The sequence below is a fragment of the Corythoichthys intestinalis genome, chromosome 3 (genome assembly GCF_030265065.1).
Source record: "Corythoichthys intestinalis isolate RoL2023-P3 chromosome 3, ASM3026506v1, whole genome shotgun sequence".
Taxonomy (NCBI): Eukaryota; Metazoa; Chordata; class Actinopteri; order Syngnathiformes; family Syngnathidae; genus Corythoichthys; species Corythoichthys intestinalis.
The window spans coordinates 50,864,131-50,880,078 of NC_080397.1; the positions used below are offsets into that span (position 1 = coordinate 50,864,131).

General features: G+C 39.5%; 1 protein-coding gene across 4 annotated transcripts in view; it reads left to right on the forward strand.

The window, feature by feature from the left end:
• Positions 1–15,948, forward strand: part of nipbla (NIPBL cohesin loading factor a) — a 105,544-nt gene that overhangs the window by 44,716 nt on the left and 44,880 nt on the right. For 2 of the 4 annotated variants that reach the window (XM_057831468.1, XM_057831467.1), the window contains exons 5-14: positions 2,051–2,151; positions 2,237–2,348; positions 2,451–2,614; positions 4,730–4,878; positions 6,541–6,631; positions 6,746–6,967; positions 7,035–7,286; positions 9,785–10,509; positions 11,059–11,266; positions 11,354–11,524. In XM_057831468.1, the coding sequence (XP_057687451.1) occupies positions 2,051–2,151; positions 2,237–2,348; positions 2,451–2,614; positions 4,730–4,878; positions 6,541–6,631; positions 6,746–6,967; positions 7,035–7,286; positions 9,785–10,509; positions 11,059–11,266; positions 11,354–11,524 (2,195 nt within the window). The remainder of the gene's footprint in view (positions 1–2,050; positions 2,152–2,236; positions 2,349–2,450; positions 2,615–4,729; positions 4,879–6,540; positions 6,632–6,745; positions 6,968–7,034; positions 7,287–9,784; positions 10,510–11,058; positions 11,267–11,353; positions 11,525–15,948) is intronic. The other 2 variants (XM_057831469.1, XM_057831470.1) reach the window with 2 other exon arrangements.

A 15,948-nucleotide genomic window follows, 5' to 3' on the forward strand; every position in this document is an offset into this window, starting at 1 on the left:
ATTTTTCTATGTACAATCACAATTGATTATTTATTGAGTTCCGATGTCACTATCGCCTCAGAACGTTTTGTCAGCTATCTGGCCCTCATCTTTCAACAATCAAATAGCCTCTTTGCCTATGACTTGTGGGCCCCAGTCAGCTTCCTGGACTTGTACAAGTCCCTGTCCCTCGCCGTCTCCTTTCTGCCCTCGTCGACTCTGCTCCTCTTCCTGCTAGTCGGCCACTCCAAGGCCTTGTTCTTCCTCGCTTCGGAAGTCACATCCTTTGTGACGTTCGCACCAAAACAGTTGAAGATGTGCGACAAAAAGGTGTTGGCCAGCCTGTCCCCCTCCTGCCACCTGTACCTCTGCAAGGTTAGGTCTGAGGCCGCCAGGAACTCCAGCTCCAATAAATGCGTGAATCCCAGAATTTTTTCAAGATATGAATGTTAAACAGTCTAGATTCTTGGTTAAAAGCAAAAAAACGGGCAGTTATTACTCATTTTACGTAAATATTTGGAGCTATTACACTAGTATGTATTCCAACGTGGCAGCTGTTGCAGAACAAAGAGCTTTTTAAGTAGAAAATTCTTGTAAATGCGTAAATCCGAGATTTTTTTGTAGATATGAACGTAACAGTCTAGATTCTTGGTTAAAAGCAAAAAAAAGAGCAGTTATCATTTTACGTAAATTTTTTGAGCTATTACGCAAGTGTGTAATCCAACGTGGCGGCTGTAGCAAAACAAAGAGCTTTTTAAGTTGAAAATTATTGTAAATGAATGAGTAAATCCAGGAATTTATTATAGATATGAATGTAAAACAGTCTAGATTCTTGGTTAAAAGCATTAACTTTCCGTAAATATTCCGAGCTAATGTTAGGCTAATTTTTTCCATTAATTTTTTTTCACTAAGTTTCAAAGTGCATGTACTTTATTTAATAATTATCCTTGAATCCTTGACTAAATTACTCTTCAGACCAGTGTTGTTTTTGTCAATGATGACTATAACGAAATATTTTGTCGAACAAATTTTTCATGATGATGACGACGCCATAACAAGCAAAAACGTGTCTTTGGAGATGAGAATGAGATGAAAATGTGCCATGGTTTCCATCACATGTTCACAATGTTTGACATTTTATGTGTAGTTAGTGTTAGCCCGCATTGTAGCAGTGTCTAGTTGTGTCACTCATGTGACGTGCTGCTAACCGCCACAACTCACCAGTGTCCTCTCCAGGGCTGCTTGTTTTGAAAAACACACGGTAAGATTTGTTTTCTTATTTTGGCAAGAGAGAATATGCAATGTTGCTTTAGCCTTTAAAGGTCTGTGCTGAGTAATCATCACAAATTAAATGTAACTCATAGTATTAGCATTGCAATTACGTTCGCGTTAGCATTAGGCTAATTTTATTTTTACATTCAATGTGTGTCGTTCAGGTGTGCATAGTTAATTGAAAATAACATACTGTTTTCCTGCTGAGTGTGTATTATCACCAAGTTGGCGTTGTCCTTTTAGACGCTACAATATGTGCTCGTCCATCAATGTTTATTTGTAATTTTTGGAAACCTTTATTTTGAAATCGTTGGATACCTTTAAAAACGTTTGAATTTTACAGATGAAAACATTTAATGTAAACGTAGACTAAAACGAGAGGAAATTAGTCTGTTTTCGTCAACAAAAACCAGACAAAAACATTTTGAGATTCGTAAAATATGACTTAGACTAGTAAGTATTATCGTCCAAAAGACTAAGACAAAAATGAAAAGGGCTGCCAAAAGCAACAGTGCTTCAGACACTCCTGCCTGCTTGTATGCAGTACAACTTGCTTCCTGTTTCAACCTAAATCCGGCATTAGAACACAGCGTGTGTTTAACACAGCTCTGCCTGCGTCAGCCTCCTTCAGGAAGGCGTGGCGCAATGTCTGTAGGAGTTGTCCCGTCAATTGATAGTGAAGTCTTTGCATAATCATTAAAAAACAAAAAACATGGGTTTTAATTTCTTACCTACTAATGTGTGCTTCTCATTGCAATTAGACTCAATATTGCTGAACCTGTTTATCTTTGTGTTGCAGAGAGCTGAAGGACAACCTGGGGAGCGATGAGCCTGAGGGAGATGCACCACTGCTGCTGCAGACTATGCTGGCCAGAAACCCTGGCATCTTCAGGGAAAAAAGTATTCCCCTCAAAACCATTTACAAAGAAATTACTTTTCAGTGGAATTGTAAATTGTCAATGGTGACGTTTTCTTCTCTGAACAGATGTTATGCAGCAGTCAATGGTACAACAATACAAGATCACCCAAAATTCCATGCACAGTCCGGCCCCATCGGCAAATTTTCAGCCAGCAGCAATTTCTCCCAATCCATCAAGGTATGGCACAACACACAATAATATCTGCTGCAAAATGTGAAGTTTGTGGATGTCTCTTTCTCTCACTCAAATTGGGCCTTTATTTTCCTGTTTTCCTTTTAGTAGGTTTGTGGCACCACAGACAGGCTCTAGTAGTCGATACATGGGCCAGCAAAACAGTCCTGTTCCCAGTCCCTACACGCCCCAGAGCCCAGCCCCCGGTTACATTCAGCAGTACCCCCACCAACAGCCGCCCAGCTATAACCAACATCAACAGATACAGCAAGGTGAGTCTTAAAATACATTGATTATTTCATCAAACACAAGTTCCTCCAATTCTTTGTTAATTAGGAAATGCTTGACACAGCCATTTAATTATAGCAGTAATTGTTATAGGGCAGGGGTGTCCAAACTTTTTGCAAAGGGGGCCAGATTTGGCGTGGTAAAAATGTGGGGGGCCGACGTCCTTTATGTAGAACAATATATTTAAACAAAATTTAGCTAGCCATTCAGTGTGTCACATTTGCTTTACTATTTTTTTAATTAATAATTTCAACAATCTCCCAACTAGCCTTTGTGGCGTTCTCTTTCGACTCTTGGGCTCTTGCGAAATACTACTGCTGTGAAATTAAACTAGCTTTAAGTTGCTTCAATTTCTCACTGCGTATCTTCCCTGTAATCCTGTCGTACATGTCAGCGTGTCTTGTTTGGTAATATCGCCTCACATTGAAATCTTTAAATACAGCAACTGTCTCTTTGCAAATAAGGCAAGACACAGTTGTTGCATATTTTAGTGAAGAAATAGTCCAATTTCCACCTATCCCTGAAGCGTCGGCCGTCACAACTTTCTTTTTTTTGTTGATTGTCGCCATTTTAGAAAATGGAAGTAATGGTTCACACGGAGTAATGTTGCTTAGCCCTTAAATACCTGCAACATGAAGCAATTATCAGAGAATCCTAAAATTTGAAAAATAAGGTCCTAATGAAACCTTTTTTTCAAATTTGTAAAACGAAATGTCAAAATGAATATGTGTAATAAGCGCTCTAATATCTATAAGTAGGGTTGTTCCGATCATGTTTTTTTGCTCCCAATCCGATCCCGATCGTTTTAGTTTGAGTATCTGCCGATCCCGATATTTCCCGATCCGATTGCTTTTTTTTGCTCCTGATTCAATTCCAATCATTCCCGATAATTTTTCCCGATCATATACATTTTGGTAATGCATTAAGAAAAAAATGACAAAAACTCGGATGAATATATACATTCAACATACAGTACATAAGTACTGTATTTGTTTATTATGATAATAAATCCTCAAGATGGCATTTACATTATTAACATTCTTTCTGTGGGAGGGATCCATGGATAGAAAGACTTGTAATTCTTAAAGGATAAGTGTGACCTTGTATATTGTGACTAAATATTGCCATCTAGTGTATTTGTTGAGCTTTCAGTAAATGATACTGTAGCCATTTAACTTCTACCCAAATGCATGATGGGAAGTGCAACCATGACTGCGTAGTGGTACCAATTGATATATCTTCTCTGCGTATGGAAATAAAGTAGGGTGTTAAGAAAAAGATAACTACTACCTTTCTTCCCCACATTGCTTCCCACGATGTTTTTAATTGTTGAGAGAGGGAATGTAAGGCTTTAGCCAATTAAAAAAAAAAAGCTTCAAAGGCTGCCAAAATTCTCTCTACTCATTTAACGTTGCCTTTTAACTCAATGTATACGTAAAACGGTGCCATTATAGACTGAACGCGACATGATAGCCCTAGTTTAAGCCAAAACTAAAGACTGGATGAGTGTAAGACATTTTGTCTGTAACGTTAAATACAATTACAAAACAATTTAATTAAAAAAAATAAAAAAAAGGCATGTCCGATATTTTTTTGCCGATTCCGATACTTTGAAAACGACGTGTTCGGACCCGATCGATCGGGATGCCGATCAGTCGGGACATCTCTATCTATAACCCATGCTAAATCATGTTTTTTTCCTCATGGATCCTGCAGATGCATGTGTTGACTTGCATCCATCATTATTTTTTCAAAAAGAAATGTCAAAATTCTAAATTTCAAAATCATGAAATTTTAAGTGTATCAAATGTGATACATTTCGCGATAAAGGGTTAAAGTGCTGCTGCCTTTTAGTGGGTAAATGTGGAGCAGCATTTCGTGTGTAAGCTACTTCATATGCTGGTTGCAGTACTGCTGACTAATTTATTAAGTCTGTGTGCGGGCCAGACGTTATTGATTTAATGACAGAGGCAGGGGGCCAGATGAAATTTGACTACAGGCCGCATTTGGCCCCCAGGCCGGACTTTGGACATGTCTGTTATAGGGTAATGCTTGAGGATTTAACTAATAAATGAAATGATGTTTTTGCTTTCTCAAAGTGTCCGTGCCCAGTCCAATGGTTCCGGGAAGTATACGAAACATCCATGAAGGCAAGGTATCTGGGCAGATGGCCAACACCGCCAACCACCACTCAGACAGACATGGCACAGACGACTACTTGAACATCGTGCACCGGTCGGGCAGTGAGGTACAACAAACGAAATAAAAAAATAGAATGTTAAAAAAGATTTTAGGGTCACTCTTAGAGCTGTCCCGACTAGTCGACGTTGTCGACGTCATCGATGACGTAAATGCGTCGACGGGCAAAACATACCGTCGATGGGTAACATGCTGATAAAGTTTAGAATGGCGGGTGCTCGTGATACAAGCGGTTGTTACTGGCACCCACAAGGGGGCCGCTGTTATTTCAATGTGACCGGCGTTGTCACATTGAGCAAAGAGGAAGAAAGTGGGCGAGCGAGCGAGAGAAAGAGAGCCATATCGGTGAGTTGAAAAAGTGCGTGGGTAGCGCCGAGTTGAGTGGCTGCCTCCCCCACGTTTTTGTTTTGGTCAATAAAAGTATCCATAAAGAGCCATCCGACGCCTCTCGGTGTTTTATGCACGCCGCCGCCTTCCTGAGGAGGAAATCTGACGAACACGGACTAACCGACGACAACGAGCCAAGTTTGTGATTTATTATTGGCATTTATGTTATTTATTTATATGTTAATAAAGAATTTGGTGTTCTGAAATGTTTTTTTTTTTTTGTGAACTAATAAGCTTGAACAAAAATGTCATTATTAAAGTCGTAAAAAAAAATAATAATAATTAAAAATTATTGGATTAGTCAACTAATCGTAAAAATAGTCGGGTGACTAATCGGGAGGAAATTAGTCGTTTGGGACAGCCCTAGTCACTTTGAAAAATCTAATTTTAAAGTGGTCTTTCAGCTCACAGACACATTGCCAGATATAGGGAGGTAAAATGTCATTGTTTAATTTATAGTAAGGAGTGACACTGGGCCGGAACGGCCTGGAACACCGTTCCTGAAAATGATTTGTGGCCGGAACGGGGCGGAACGATGCTTTGTATAAAAAAAAAAAAAATAATAATAATAATAACTGCCGGGCTGCCACACACACATCTTATCTCCAAGAAGAAAACAAGCTAACAATTTCAGATTTACATACACAAATGTTAACAACAAGCATAATAAAGTGCTTGTATAGCCTAGTCAGTTTCCACCGATATTTATTTATTTATTCCATGGAGCTCTCCAAGCTGGGACAGTTTATCTGAGTTTGACGACTCTGTGTAGAGTCGATGTGCGCATGCAAGCTCGCAGCAAACCACCCTAGACTTAGTTGTCTGTTCAATTGGCTGACAGACTGACATGTGATAAGCTGTTACTGGTTCAAATGCAAATGCTTTCTGAAACACCCAAAAAAGAACAAGCTTGTTGAATTAGTAACATGTTTAAAACTTAAAATAATTATTACATTGTAAGTGCTTTTAACCATTTATTATGAAATGTGTAATATATGTACATTTTTTAAATTATACTTTGGGGAAAATACTGAAAAGACATGTCATTACATTGAACACACACACACAAAAAAAAAAAAATTTTTTTTTTGAGTGGGGGGGCGCTACTTCACGGTTTTTCACGTATCGCGGCAGGTTCTAGTCTCCAATAACCGCGGAAAACAAGGGATAACTGTATTAATAAATATATTGTTTGTATTTAAAAAATCTGGTTCCGTGGTGACCATTGTGTCGGGAGTTCTGGCCACGTTCACCCTAGTTACTACTTCACAAGCCTCCAGAGAGACATAACCATTTAAATCTTGATATTTTCTATTTTATTTAGGATGGTGACTCCTCCCTGAGAAATCCGGCATTCCCTCTAAGGTCGCCGCAGTCCGGCTGCTCCCCAGCTGCAGGTGAAGGAACACCTAAACGTAAGGACTTGTTTACTTATAGATGAGCAGTGCTTTCAGATTGGATTTCTATATTTAAGTGGTAATGGCTTCACTTTGTTTTTTTTGTTTTTTTTTTTACCTACGTCCTTACAGAAGGTTCTCGTCCTCCACTAATTCTCCAATCGCCACCTCCATATGTGCTGTCGCCGAGGGAAGGGGGACCAGACCAGAAACAGCAACTCCAGCAACGCAAGAAGATTCCCACCGTGAAAGAGGAGAAAGACATGTATGACATTGTCAGCTCCCCAAACAAGGACTCCACCAAACTCACGCTCAAGTTGTCCCGGGTCAAGTCGAATGAGTCTGATCCACCGGGTAGGCAAAGACTTCCTTTATCGGAATAATTTGAATTGGGAGAACTAATCGATCCCTCGTCTCTCAGGTGATGCCGTTTCAGGCCTGGACCACAACTCGGACAATATAGAGGCTGAAATGAGCTTTCAGCAAGTGCCTGTTCTCCAGCAGAACCTGATAGCCCGCCACCAACAAGTCCCCCAGCAGGCAGGGGGTGCTGTTGGTCTGCAGCCTCCTAGTTCCCCTTATGACGAGGTGGAGCTTGACGCCCTAGCTGAAATCGAGCGGATAGAGCGAGAGGCAGCTAGTGAGAAGTGTTCAAAGGAAGTCCAGGATAAAGGTATTGAGAATATTCAGATGTACACTACCATTCAAAAGTTTGGGGTTGCTTAGACCCCATATTTTTAAACGGTAGTGTATATATAGTGATCCCTCACTACTTTGCATTTCAAACTTCACATCCTCAGTCTATCCAGATTTTTTTCAATTAAAAAAAAAAATTAAATACAGATGAGCTGTCCCGATCCCACCATGTAGTCTCACACTCCCTACTGCTGCTCTTCTTGGTCAGGCAGTGCACTGGAGTTGCTTATTAAAGTTAACGATGATTGACAGATGTTAAGGTTTGATCTTGCCAGAGACGCTTGGAAGCCGAAACTTCAAAGCGCTGCATGCGTCAATCATATTTTAACTTGTTAAACAGTTGCTGTGGCAACTCTGTGTGTACATAAGTGAGCAGCTTGAGCAGATTTGAGTGGACTCACTCGATGAAGCATTTATTAAGACAAGCATTTTCTACTATATTCTTGTTTAAAAATAATTCAGTGTGACTGAAACATGTTACAAAACTTATCATAATAATTATAAAATATTGAAATAATAAATATAAAAAATAATGTCATGGCAATATAACAAGGGTCATGACGCAGAAATCGCAGACATCAAGGAGTGGTCGAGATTTTTTTTCCCATATATTTACCCTTTTAAACATTTTTTTCTTCTTCAATTTTTCTTGTTTGGATCGATTATTATCATCTAACATCTGTGAAAATGAGACAGTCCAAAAAAAACCAAAACAATTATATACAATTAAGTAGAGGTGTGCGAAATTTCCGATTCTTAGATTATTCGCGATTCGGCCGTGGAAGATTCGAGAACGATTCACAAATATCCAAATTCCGATTATTGAAATATGTCAAGTAAAGTGGAAGTAAAACACACTCAACGCACCGCGCGGTCTCCGGAACGCAATGAGGAACGGAGCGAGAGTAGCTAAACATCATGCTTGTCATTACCCGGCCCCTCGGGTAATGCCAATGCTCAACTCACGGCTCTAGCTCAACTCATGCCGCGAGATAAAAAAAAACAACAACATACCTGACTGCTGCCGAAAGCTGCTACAAAGTACGTCCACAATACATAATGTTAAGGTAGATATATATATATATAGTAAACGGCAATCAATCAATAATCGATTTATAATCGAATCGTAGCCTCTGAATCGTAATCGAATTGTTAGGTGCCCAAAGATTCCCACCTCTACAATTGAGCGATAGTTATGATGTAGATATCCCTGACTTTTTTACAGACGCCATTTTTTTCATTGTGATGACATTTGTTTAAAAGTTTAATATATGTGAGTGAATAATTTTTTGAAAGTCGTTTTTTTTTTTTTTTTTAAAGAAATATTAGACATTAATTAATGATTCTAAGCAAAAAATGACATTTTCAATTAATTACCTTAGTTTTATGGCTGGGTTAAAACAAAAGCGGTTGCGCGACGTCTGTAAACGGGTTTTCAGGGTAAAACTGACAAATTAAAAATAGTTTGGGGGCTCAATGTGCCATGAATCTGCTATTGCAGCATATAGACATATTGTTCTATCAAACACAACAGTTGTTTTGGCTTAAAATACAGCAGTTTCAGTTTCAGAGGAGTGCAAGAGCAGAAACTGCTTTTTCAGTCTTGTCGGTGTTTTCCGCCATATATATTTTCAATTTGGGAAAAAAAGTGAAAAAAAATTTCTTATATGTATGCCTTACCAATTCTAAATCTGAATAAATTACAATACATACATTGAACACACAAAAAAAAATTGTGTGGTTGTGGCGTTACTTCGCCTTTTTTCACTAATTGCAACGGGTTCTGGTCCCCGTTAACCGCGAAAAACAAGGGGATCACTATATTTTTTTTTTAACATTTAAGAATTTATAATAGCAATAATGACACAGAATAAAGCAAGCACATACAGAAAAATAGCTGTGGCCATTAAACGGGCATTTTGTAGGCTACACTGTTGGTTTATACTTTATGCTCAATGCTGTCCCCTAGCATCTGATTGCTAGATCCAGTCAGGTGGTGATGGTGACTCCGTCCTTCTTGAATCCAAAATTTTTCCAGACATCTTGTGTTTAGTTCTTCATTGGCACAAAAACACACTATGACCGTCGACTAATGCTATACTCGAAATGCCTGTGGCCTGGCTATCATCAGCCGTTTCACTATTATCTGACTTAATCATATACTTGTAGCATTAGCCGCTAGCGACAGTTAGCGTACCGGGCTTTTGTTTAATTTCCTGATAGCCCCGTGACTTCACACCTAAGCACACTGGCTCCTTTCTTAAAAGGGAATGAGCATAGCCGAACAACACATAGTCAAAGCGGGCTGAAAAGACTTAATTTTTTTCGTTTCATTAAAAAAAAGAATTTACCGACATGGTCAAAATGACGTCGGTCATCGTGAACCATCTCGGTAACATTAAATTTTCATTAAACCGCCCGGCTCTATGTAAAATTATTTTCAATAGATTGATTATTTAAAATTTGTTTCAACAGACAAGCCACTGAAGAAGAGGAAACAAGACTCTTTTCCCTTGGACCCGGGCGCTGGAGGACCCGGGGGTCCCACAGGGGCCCCAGGAAGTGGACCCACGGGTGGGGGCAATGCTGGCAAACTGACCCCACAAGAGGCCACAGCAGCTGGGAACGGTGCCAGTCGTCCTCCCCTCATGGTGAGCATTGACCTCCAACAGGCAGGAAGGGCTGACGGCCAGCCCGACCCCTGTCTGGCCGCCCCGGTCCCTGCCCTAGAAGCCCAACGATGGCCCGAAGAACCATCTTGCGTGCCCGCCGCTGTAGAAGGTTCTGACACAGCCTCGCGTTTGAAACCGGACGGACGACCGGATGTCATCAAGAACAGGGTTGATAAACATGATGGCAGAAGAGACTGTCGGGAGTTGTCCAAACACCGACACGATGACAAGCCTTCAGATAGGCGGGCGGAGACGCCAAAGTCGTCGGGCCGAGGGGAACACGGACGGGACAGGGAATCTGACAAAGATAGGAGGCACCGCAGCGAAACCGGTGACGCTCGTTTGAGATGTGATCGAGATAGGTCCGGCTTCCGGGCGTCCTCTGTCGGAGAGCCTGGTCGTAGCAGCCATAGGCAAGACAGTCTGAAGCCTTCTGCCGTTTCTTCTGGCCCTAAGCTTCCAGATTCTTTCCCCGCTCACCTCCTGGGAGGACAAAGTGGCGCACTGAAGAACTTCCAGATCCCTAAGGTGATCTGGATTGACCCAAACAGCAATAGCTGCCAATCATTTAGCTGTCACTGCCTGCAATCTCACGAAATCATGCCACCCCTCGCCCTTGTTTTCACTTTAGTTTTCCCATCTAAAATGGTTTGGTTTATATCAGGGGTTCAATTTTAACACATTAATCAGCCCTAATCATTTTTAAAGTTGTTTTGTGGTGTTGCTAAAATTGACCATCCAATGTGTAGTTACAGTAAGCGCAAGAAGGCACAAATCTTAAAAAAATACTCCACTGTAGTTTCTTAGAAGTTATGAAAATCCAGATGGAGACCCTACTGCCCGTGGGCCATACATTGCTAATTAAAATTTCACATTACACTAATGTTGGACAGGAGTATTCCTTTAAGCATTTGTTACCAGAACTATACTGAAAACTAACATTTGAGTCTCTTTGTTCATTAGTCTTGAACCATTGACATAGTGCCATTTCATATTTTTGTATTAAAAGTGCGTGTGTTTTAAGCTTGTTGGTAGGCACTACGAAAGAGCATCCCTAACAGCTTTATCTTCTTTCAGATTAAACGTGATGGTGGCGTTCCAATCGAGAGTCACATTTGGGGGCAGCCAAAGGTGAAACTAGAGCGGCTTGGTCTGGTGCAGGACTTTGAGAAGAGGCCCAAGCCTGTGGTACTTCTGAAAAAGCTCTCTGTGGACCAGATCCAAAGAATCATTCGACACAGCAAGTCGGGAAAGAACCGGTTCTCCTCGGGAAAATATGGCAAAAGTAAAATTAAAAGTTCAAATTTTTTTTTTTTTTAAAGAAAATATTTGTCAACTATTTCATCTAATGAGAACTTTCTTCTCATTCCAGGTGGCATGGACCCGGCCATCTTAAAAGAACTGCCTCCAGAGTTGCTCGCAGAGATTGAGTCAACCATGCCCCTCTGCGAACGAGTCAAAATGAACAAGCGGAAACGGAGTACGATCAACGAGAAGCCCAAATACGCCGAGGTCAGCTCGGACGACGATGCAAACGAAGAATGTGAGTCAGCTATTTGGATTCTTGTCGAATGAGAGCATGAGTAGCTCTCTCTGAAGCCGGTTAGTTCCCAGAATGCATTTGGGCATGTACATTTTTCATGTAAAAATAGGTTTTAGGATAAAAAAAAAAAAGTAATTAATTAGCGACTTTGTAATTACCGTAATTTTCGGATAATAAGCAGTCACTTTTTTCTCTCATTTTGAATCCTGGTGCTTATAGTCCAGTGGGGCTTATTTGTTGATTTAGTTGGGGTAATAGGTAACACTTTATTAGACGGCGGCGTCATAAGAGTGCCATAAGACAGTCATAATTATGACATGACACTATAATGAGCATGAATAAATGCTTATGACAGTCATTAAATAACATCCGACAAATTACAGTATGTCACTAACTCTATGTCCAGCTCGGATATTTTACATCCATTCAAAAGTGAGATAATTTGCCCGATGACACACAATGACATCTGTCATTAGCTAGAAGTTAATGAGACAACTGAAACAGGAACTGAATATTTAGGACAGAACATGAGTTTTGATTGTTATTTACATCTGTAGCGCTGCAATGCAAGCTAGGAGGCATGTTGGATGAAAACAGTGTTGACAGCAGGTGGCAGCAGAGGTTGACTGTCTCCCCCAAGGGAGCAGTGAGGCCAAATGAGCTTCTTGAACCATTGAAGCTTTGCAGCCAATTGGTGCAAAGCGTCATGGTGGTTCATCTGGTTGAAGACAGTCTTATGATGCCGCTGTTAAATAAAGTTTTACCGGTTAATATCTTTTGGTGGAAATATCCCATCATACAGTGAGGACAGCTGTGGCTTATGGTCCATTGCAGCTTATCTATGAGGAAATGCCATTTTCGTGTCAAATTTGTTGGGTGGCGGCTTATAGTCAGGTGCGACTTATATTCCATAAATTACGGTAATAAACTTTGATTAATCACATTTTAATCGCACAGCACTATTTTGGGGAAAAATATGTATAGTATTTTTTTTTAAATTAAATGGCTTGTTGCAAGCAAAAAAACACTCCGGACCAGCAGCCTTTATACAGTGGTACCTCTACATACTAATTAAATTCGTTTCAGGACCTGGTTTGAAAGTCGAAACGGTCGTATGTTGAGTAGGATTTTCCTACAAGAGTACATTATTAATTTGTTCCACAGCCCAAAAACCTACACTCAATCCTTCATAAATACTGCAGGTACAATTAGAAATAGCAATAACACATAGCAAAACAAATAAATTATGAATACAAATAGGAATAATAATATAACAAATCGGGTTGTAACGTGGCGGTTGTGTTTTGCATGCTGTTCCTGAACACACCGTGTGACTGACGCGAGAGTGAGAGAGGTGCGGTGAAAAGGTTTCACTTTCTTTTTTCATTTTCTGTTGTTGTTGGCGTCTGCTACGGCAGACAGTAGCTGTGTTGTGTTGCTCAAGTTCTGAAATATATGATTGAAAACCTGATGAAGCTGGCGACTTCTTTGCCGATGTTGCAATAAGAATAAAGGTAGTCCCTGGGTTACGAACGAGTTCCGTTCCTACGTTGGCGACGTAACCCGAATTTCCACTTAAGTCGGAATTAACCCTTTTAAGTATCCTCAAATATTAAAATAACTGCAAAAAGTCCAAAATTATTTTATATTGTCTAATGACAAAGAATACACTGCCCTCTGGTGGCAGCGTTAGGTCTGGCTGGACTGTCGCCTTATGATTGAGAAGCAGACTCGTCTGACATGGATAAGGGACAGCTGCACTGCACTCTGGTTTGGCCCACATAAAGGCTGTAAGTTGTTTCAGCTAATATGTTTTTGAATGTTTCTAATGAAGTTTAAAGCTACAGTTTGTGGAGTTATATGTGAGCAATTTGCTATGAGAATTGTAAATACGTAAGCATTCGTTGCATTTAAGCTAGTGGACTTGTGTCAGGCAAATTAGGCTAATTTAATCTACTTAATTTGCATATTGATTAGACTAGACTGACATTTGAACACTAATTAATTTGTGTCAAATGTTTTATTGGTTAAATGTATGTCGTTTTGAACATAGGTGTGCATATGCGTGTTACAGCTTAACAAAATTTTAAAAGTGAAGCAAGTAAAAAGCTTCAAAAACAGCAATTGCCTTGTTTGATGTCTTGTCTGTCAAGCTGAACAACTTCACGTTTAGTGAGGACAGAGGACGTCATATAAATAAATCAAAAGAATAGGATACTTTGAGGTACAAGAAGGTACTATTTAGGTGACAAAAAAGGCGGACGAGACTCCAGCATCATTAAGTCGAAATCAAATAAGTAGGGCTGTCCCAAACGACTAGTTTTCTCCCGATTGGTCAGCCCACTATTTTTACGATTAGTCGACTAATGTAATATATAAATATTTTTTTTTACCAATTTAATAATATTTTTTTTTTGTTTAAAGCTTTTTAATTCACAAAAAAACATTTTGGAACACTTAGATTCTTTATTAACGTAGAAATAAAAAGCATAAATATCAATAGTAAATCACAAACAATGAGGTCAAATGCTCCTGACATTAACTAGCTTAAAAAAATGTAAACGGAAACACTGTGACTTCACGTTTTTAACAGGAGTCAAAAACAATTCTTACTCTTTTTGTGGTATGTCTATATTGTTCTAAATGTTAAAATGAATTGCAATGGGCCTCATGTCCCCGACATTTTCAGAACACTTTGTGTGAGTTCAGATGCTCTTTCTTGTATGCATTCCGCATTTTTTGGGGAGGGGATAAAACTGTTCAACTTTTGTTTGTTTTAACCTGAAAATAGTTAAATCAGAGGGCATACTGAAATATTACCACAATCATTTGGAATGAAAGGCACACATAGTCATAGTAACTAAAATTTAACATATAGTATTAAGGGTGTAACGGTACATGTATTTGTATCAACCCGTTTCGGTACGTGGTCCTCGGTTCGGAACGGAGGCATACCGAACGAGTTTCTGACATAATGTAACCCTTACTTTTTGAGGCTGTGAGTCGATCGGGTTACAGGTTCTTTGTGTAGATTATATTTACTCCGTCTTCTCTACTATAATGAGGACCAACACGGTAGGACAGTATTACCCAGAAACGTCAACGGCGCGACAACGTGGCTGCCGGCAGAACGCAGTGAAACGCGGGCGTTAAAGTGAATCAGCCAATGCACACCAGTCGCAGTGCGGCCGCGTGTTAGACGCGTCCCAGAAGCGCCTCAACACGATGCACGGGAAAAGAACGGCAGAGTTTATTATTTGACGCGAGACGCAACCCCCCTGCGTCAATACTACTACCGGTAGCTAGGATGGGGCAGACCGGAAGTCGCTCGTATAAAAATACGGTGCATCCGGTCGATTTTCAAACTAATGTGCAATCGTAACCCACTTTTTGAGTCCATCAGATCTCTTGAGTGGTAGATCAGGGCACAGTTGACTTGTCTTTGTTGATTTACTGCTGTATTCTCTGCTATAATAATAACCAACACGGCCCCGTGTTCAATACAGAACCCTCCTACCACAACAAAACAAGTAGGAACTAATATTCACATAGGAACTAAAGTTATACAACATAAAATATACAATATAAATGAATACTACATCACATTTGTAAAATATAAACACATAATAAAATAAATAATAGCCTATTTCAATAAATTGAAATGAGCTAAAACACCTGTAATTAAATAATAATAATACACAGATCCTGCTTATACAATTAAATGTATTAATTTCTGTGTGGTGCTTTAACTTGAGAAAATCGACCAATAAAGCTTTCGAAAACCGTTCATAAGAGAAAAAAAAAGATTCATTGAGGCATTTCATTTGTAAAATACATGTAAAAATCTTTGTCATTGGGATTGCTTTTCTCTTTAGCTCAGGACTTTTTTTCTTCTTTCAGAAAGAAAGCTGACCAATACGCGGGGTTTGAAAGGCAAATTGTCGTTGGATTATCTTTAAATACTCGCTACTTTTTGAGCAGAATTCTAGCTTTGTATAGGCTAATGTTCCTATTGTTGAAAGCACAAAGGTGTGTAATAAACAACTAGCACATTTATATTTTGCATTTTGTTTTCTTACTGTACCGAAAATGAACCGAACTGTGACCTCAAAACTGAGGTACGTACCGAACCGAGATTTTTGTGTACCGTTACACCCCTAGTATGTACACAATTATACTTTATATTATAAAGTAACTAACATTAGTGCAGTCATGGATTATAGTAAGCAGGCCAGTGCTGTGTTTCCATATATATTTTTTATTATGTGAATATGTATAGATATATATATATATTTTGTTGTTGTTGTTGTTTTTCCCCAAGTGGGAACTTCAATGATCCTAATAAATACAATCTGCATGCCGTGCACAGAGATGTTTAGATCTACAGCTTTTGGGAGCAGCAGCAGAGTAGATTAAAAACATGA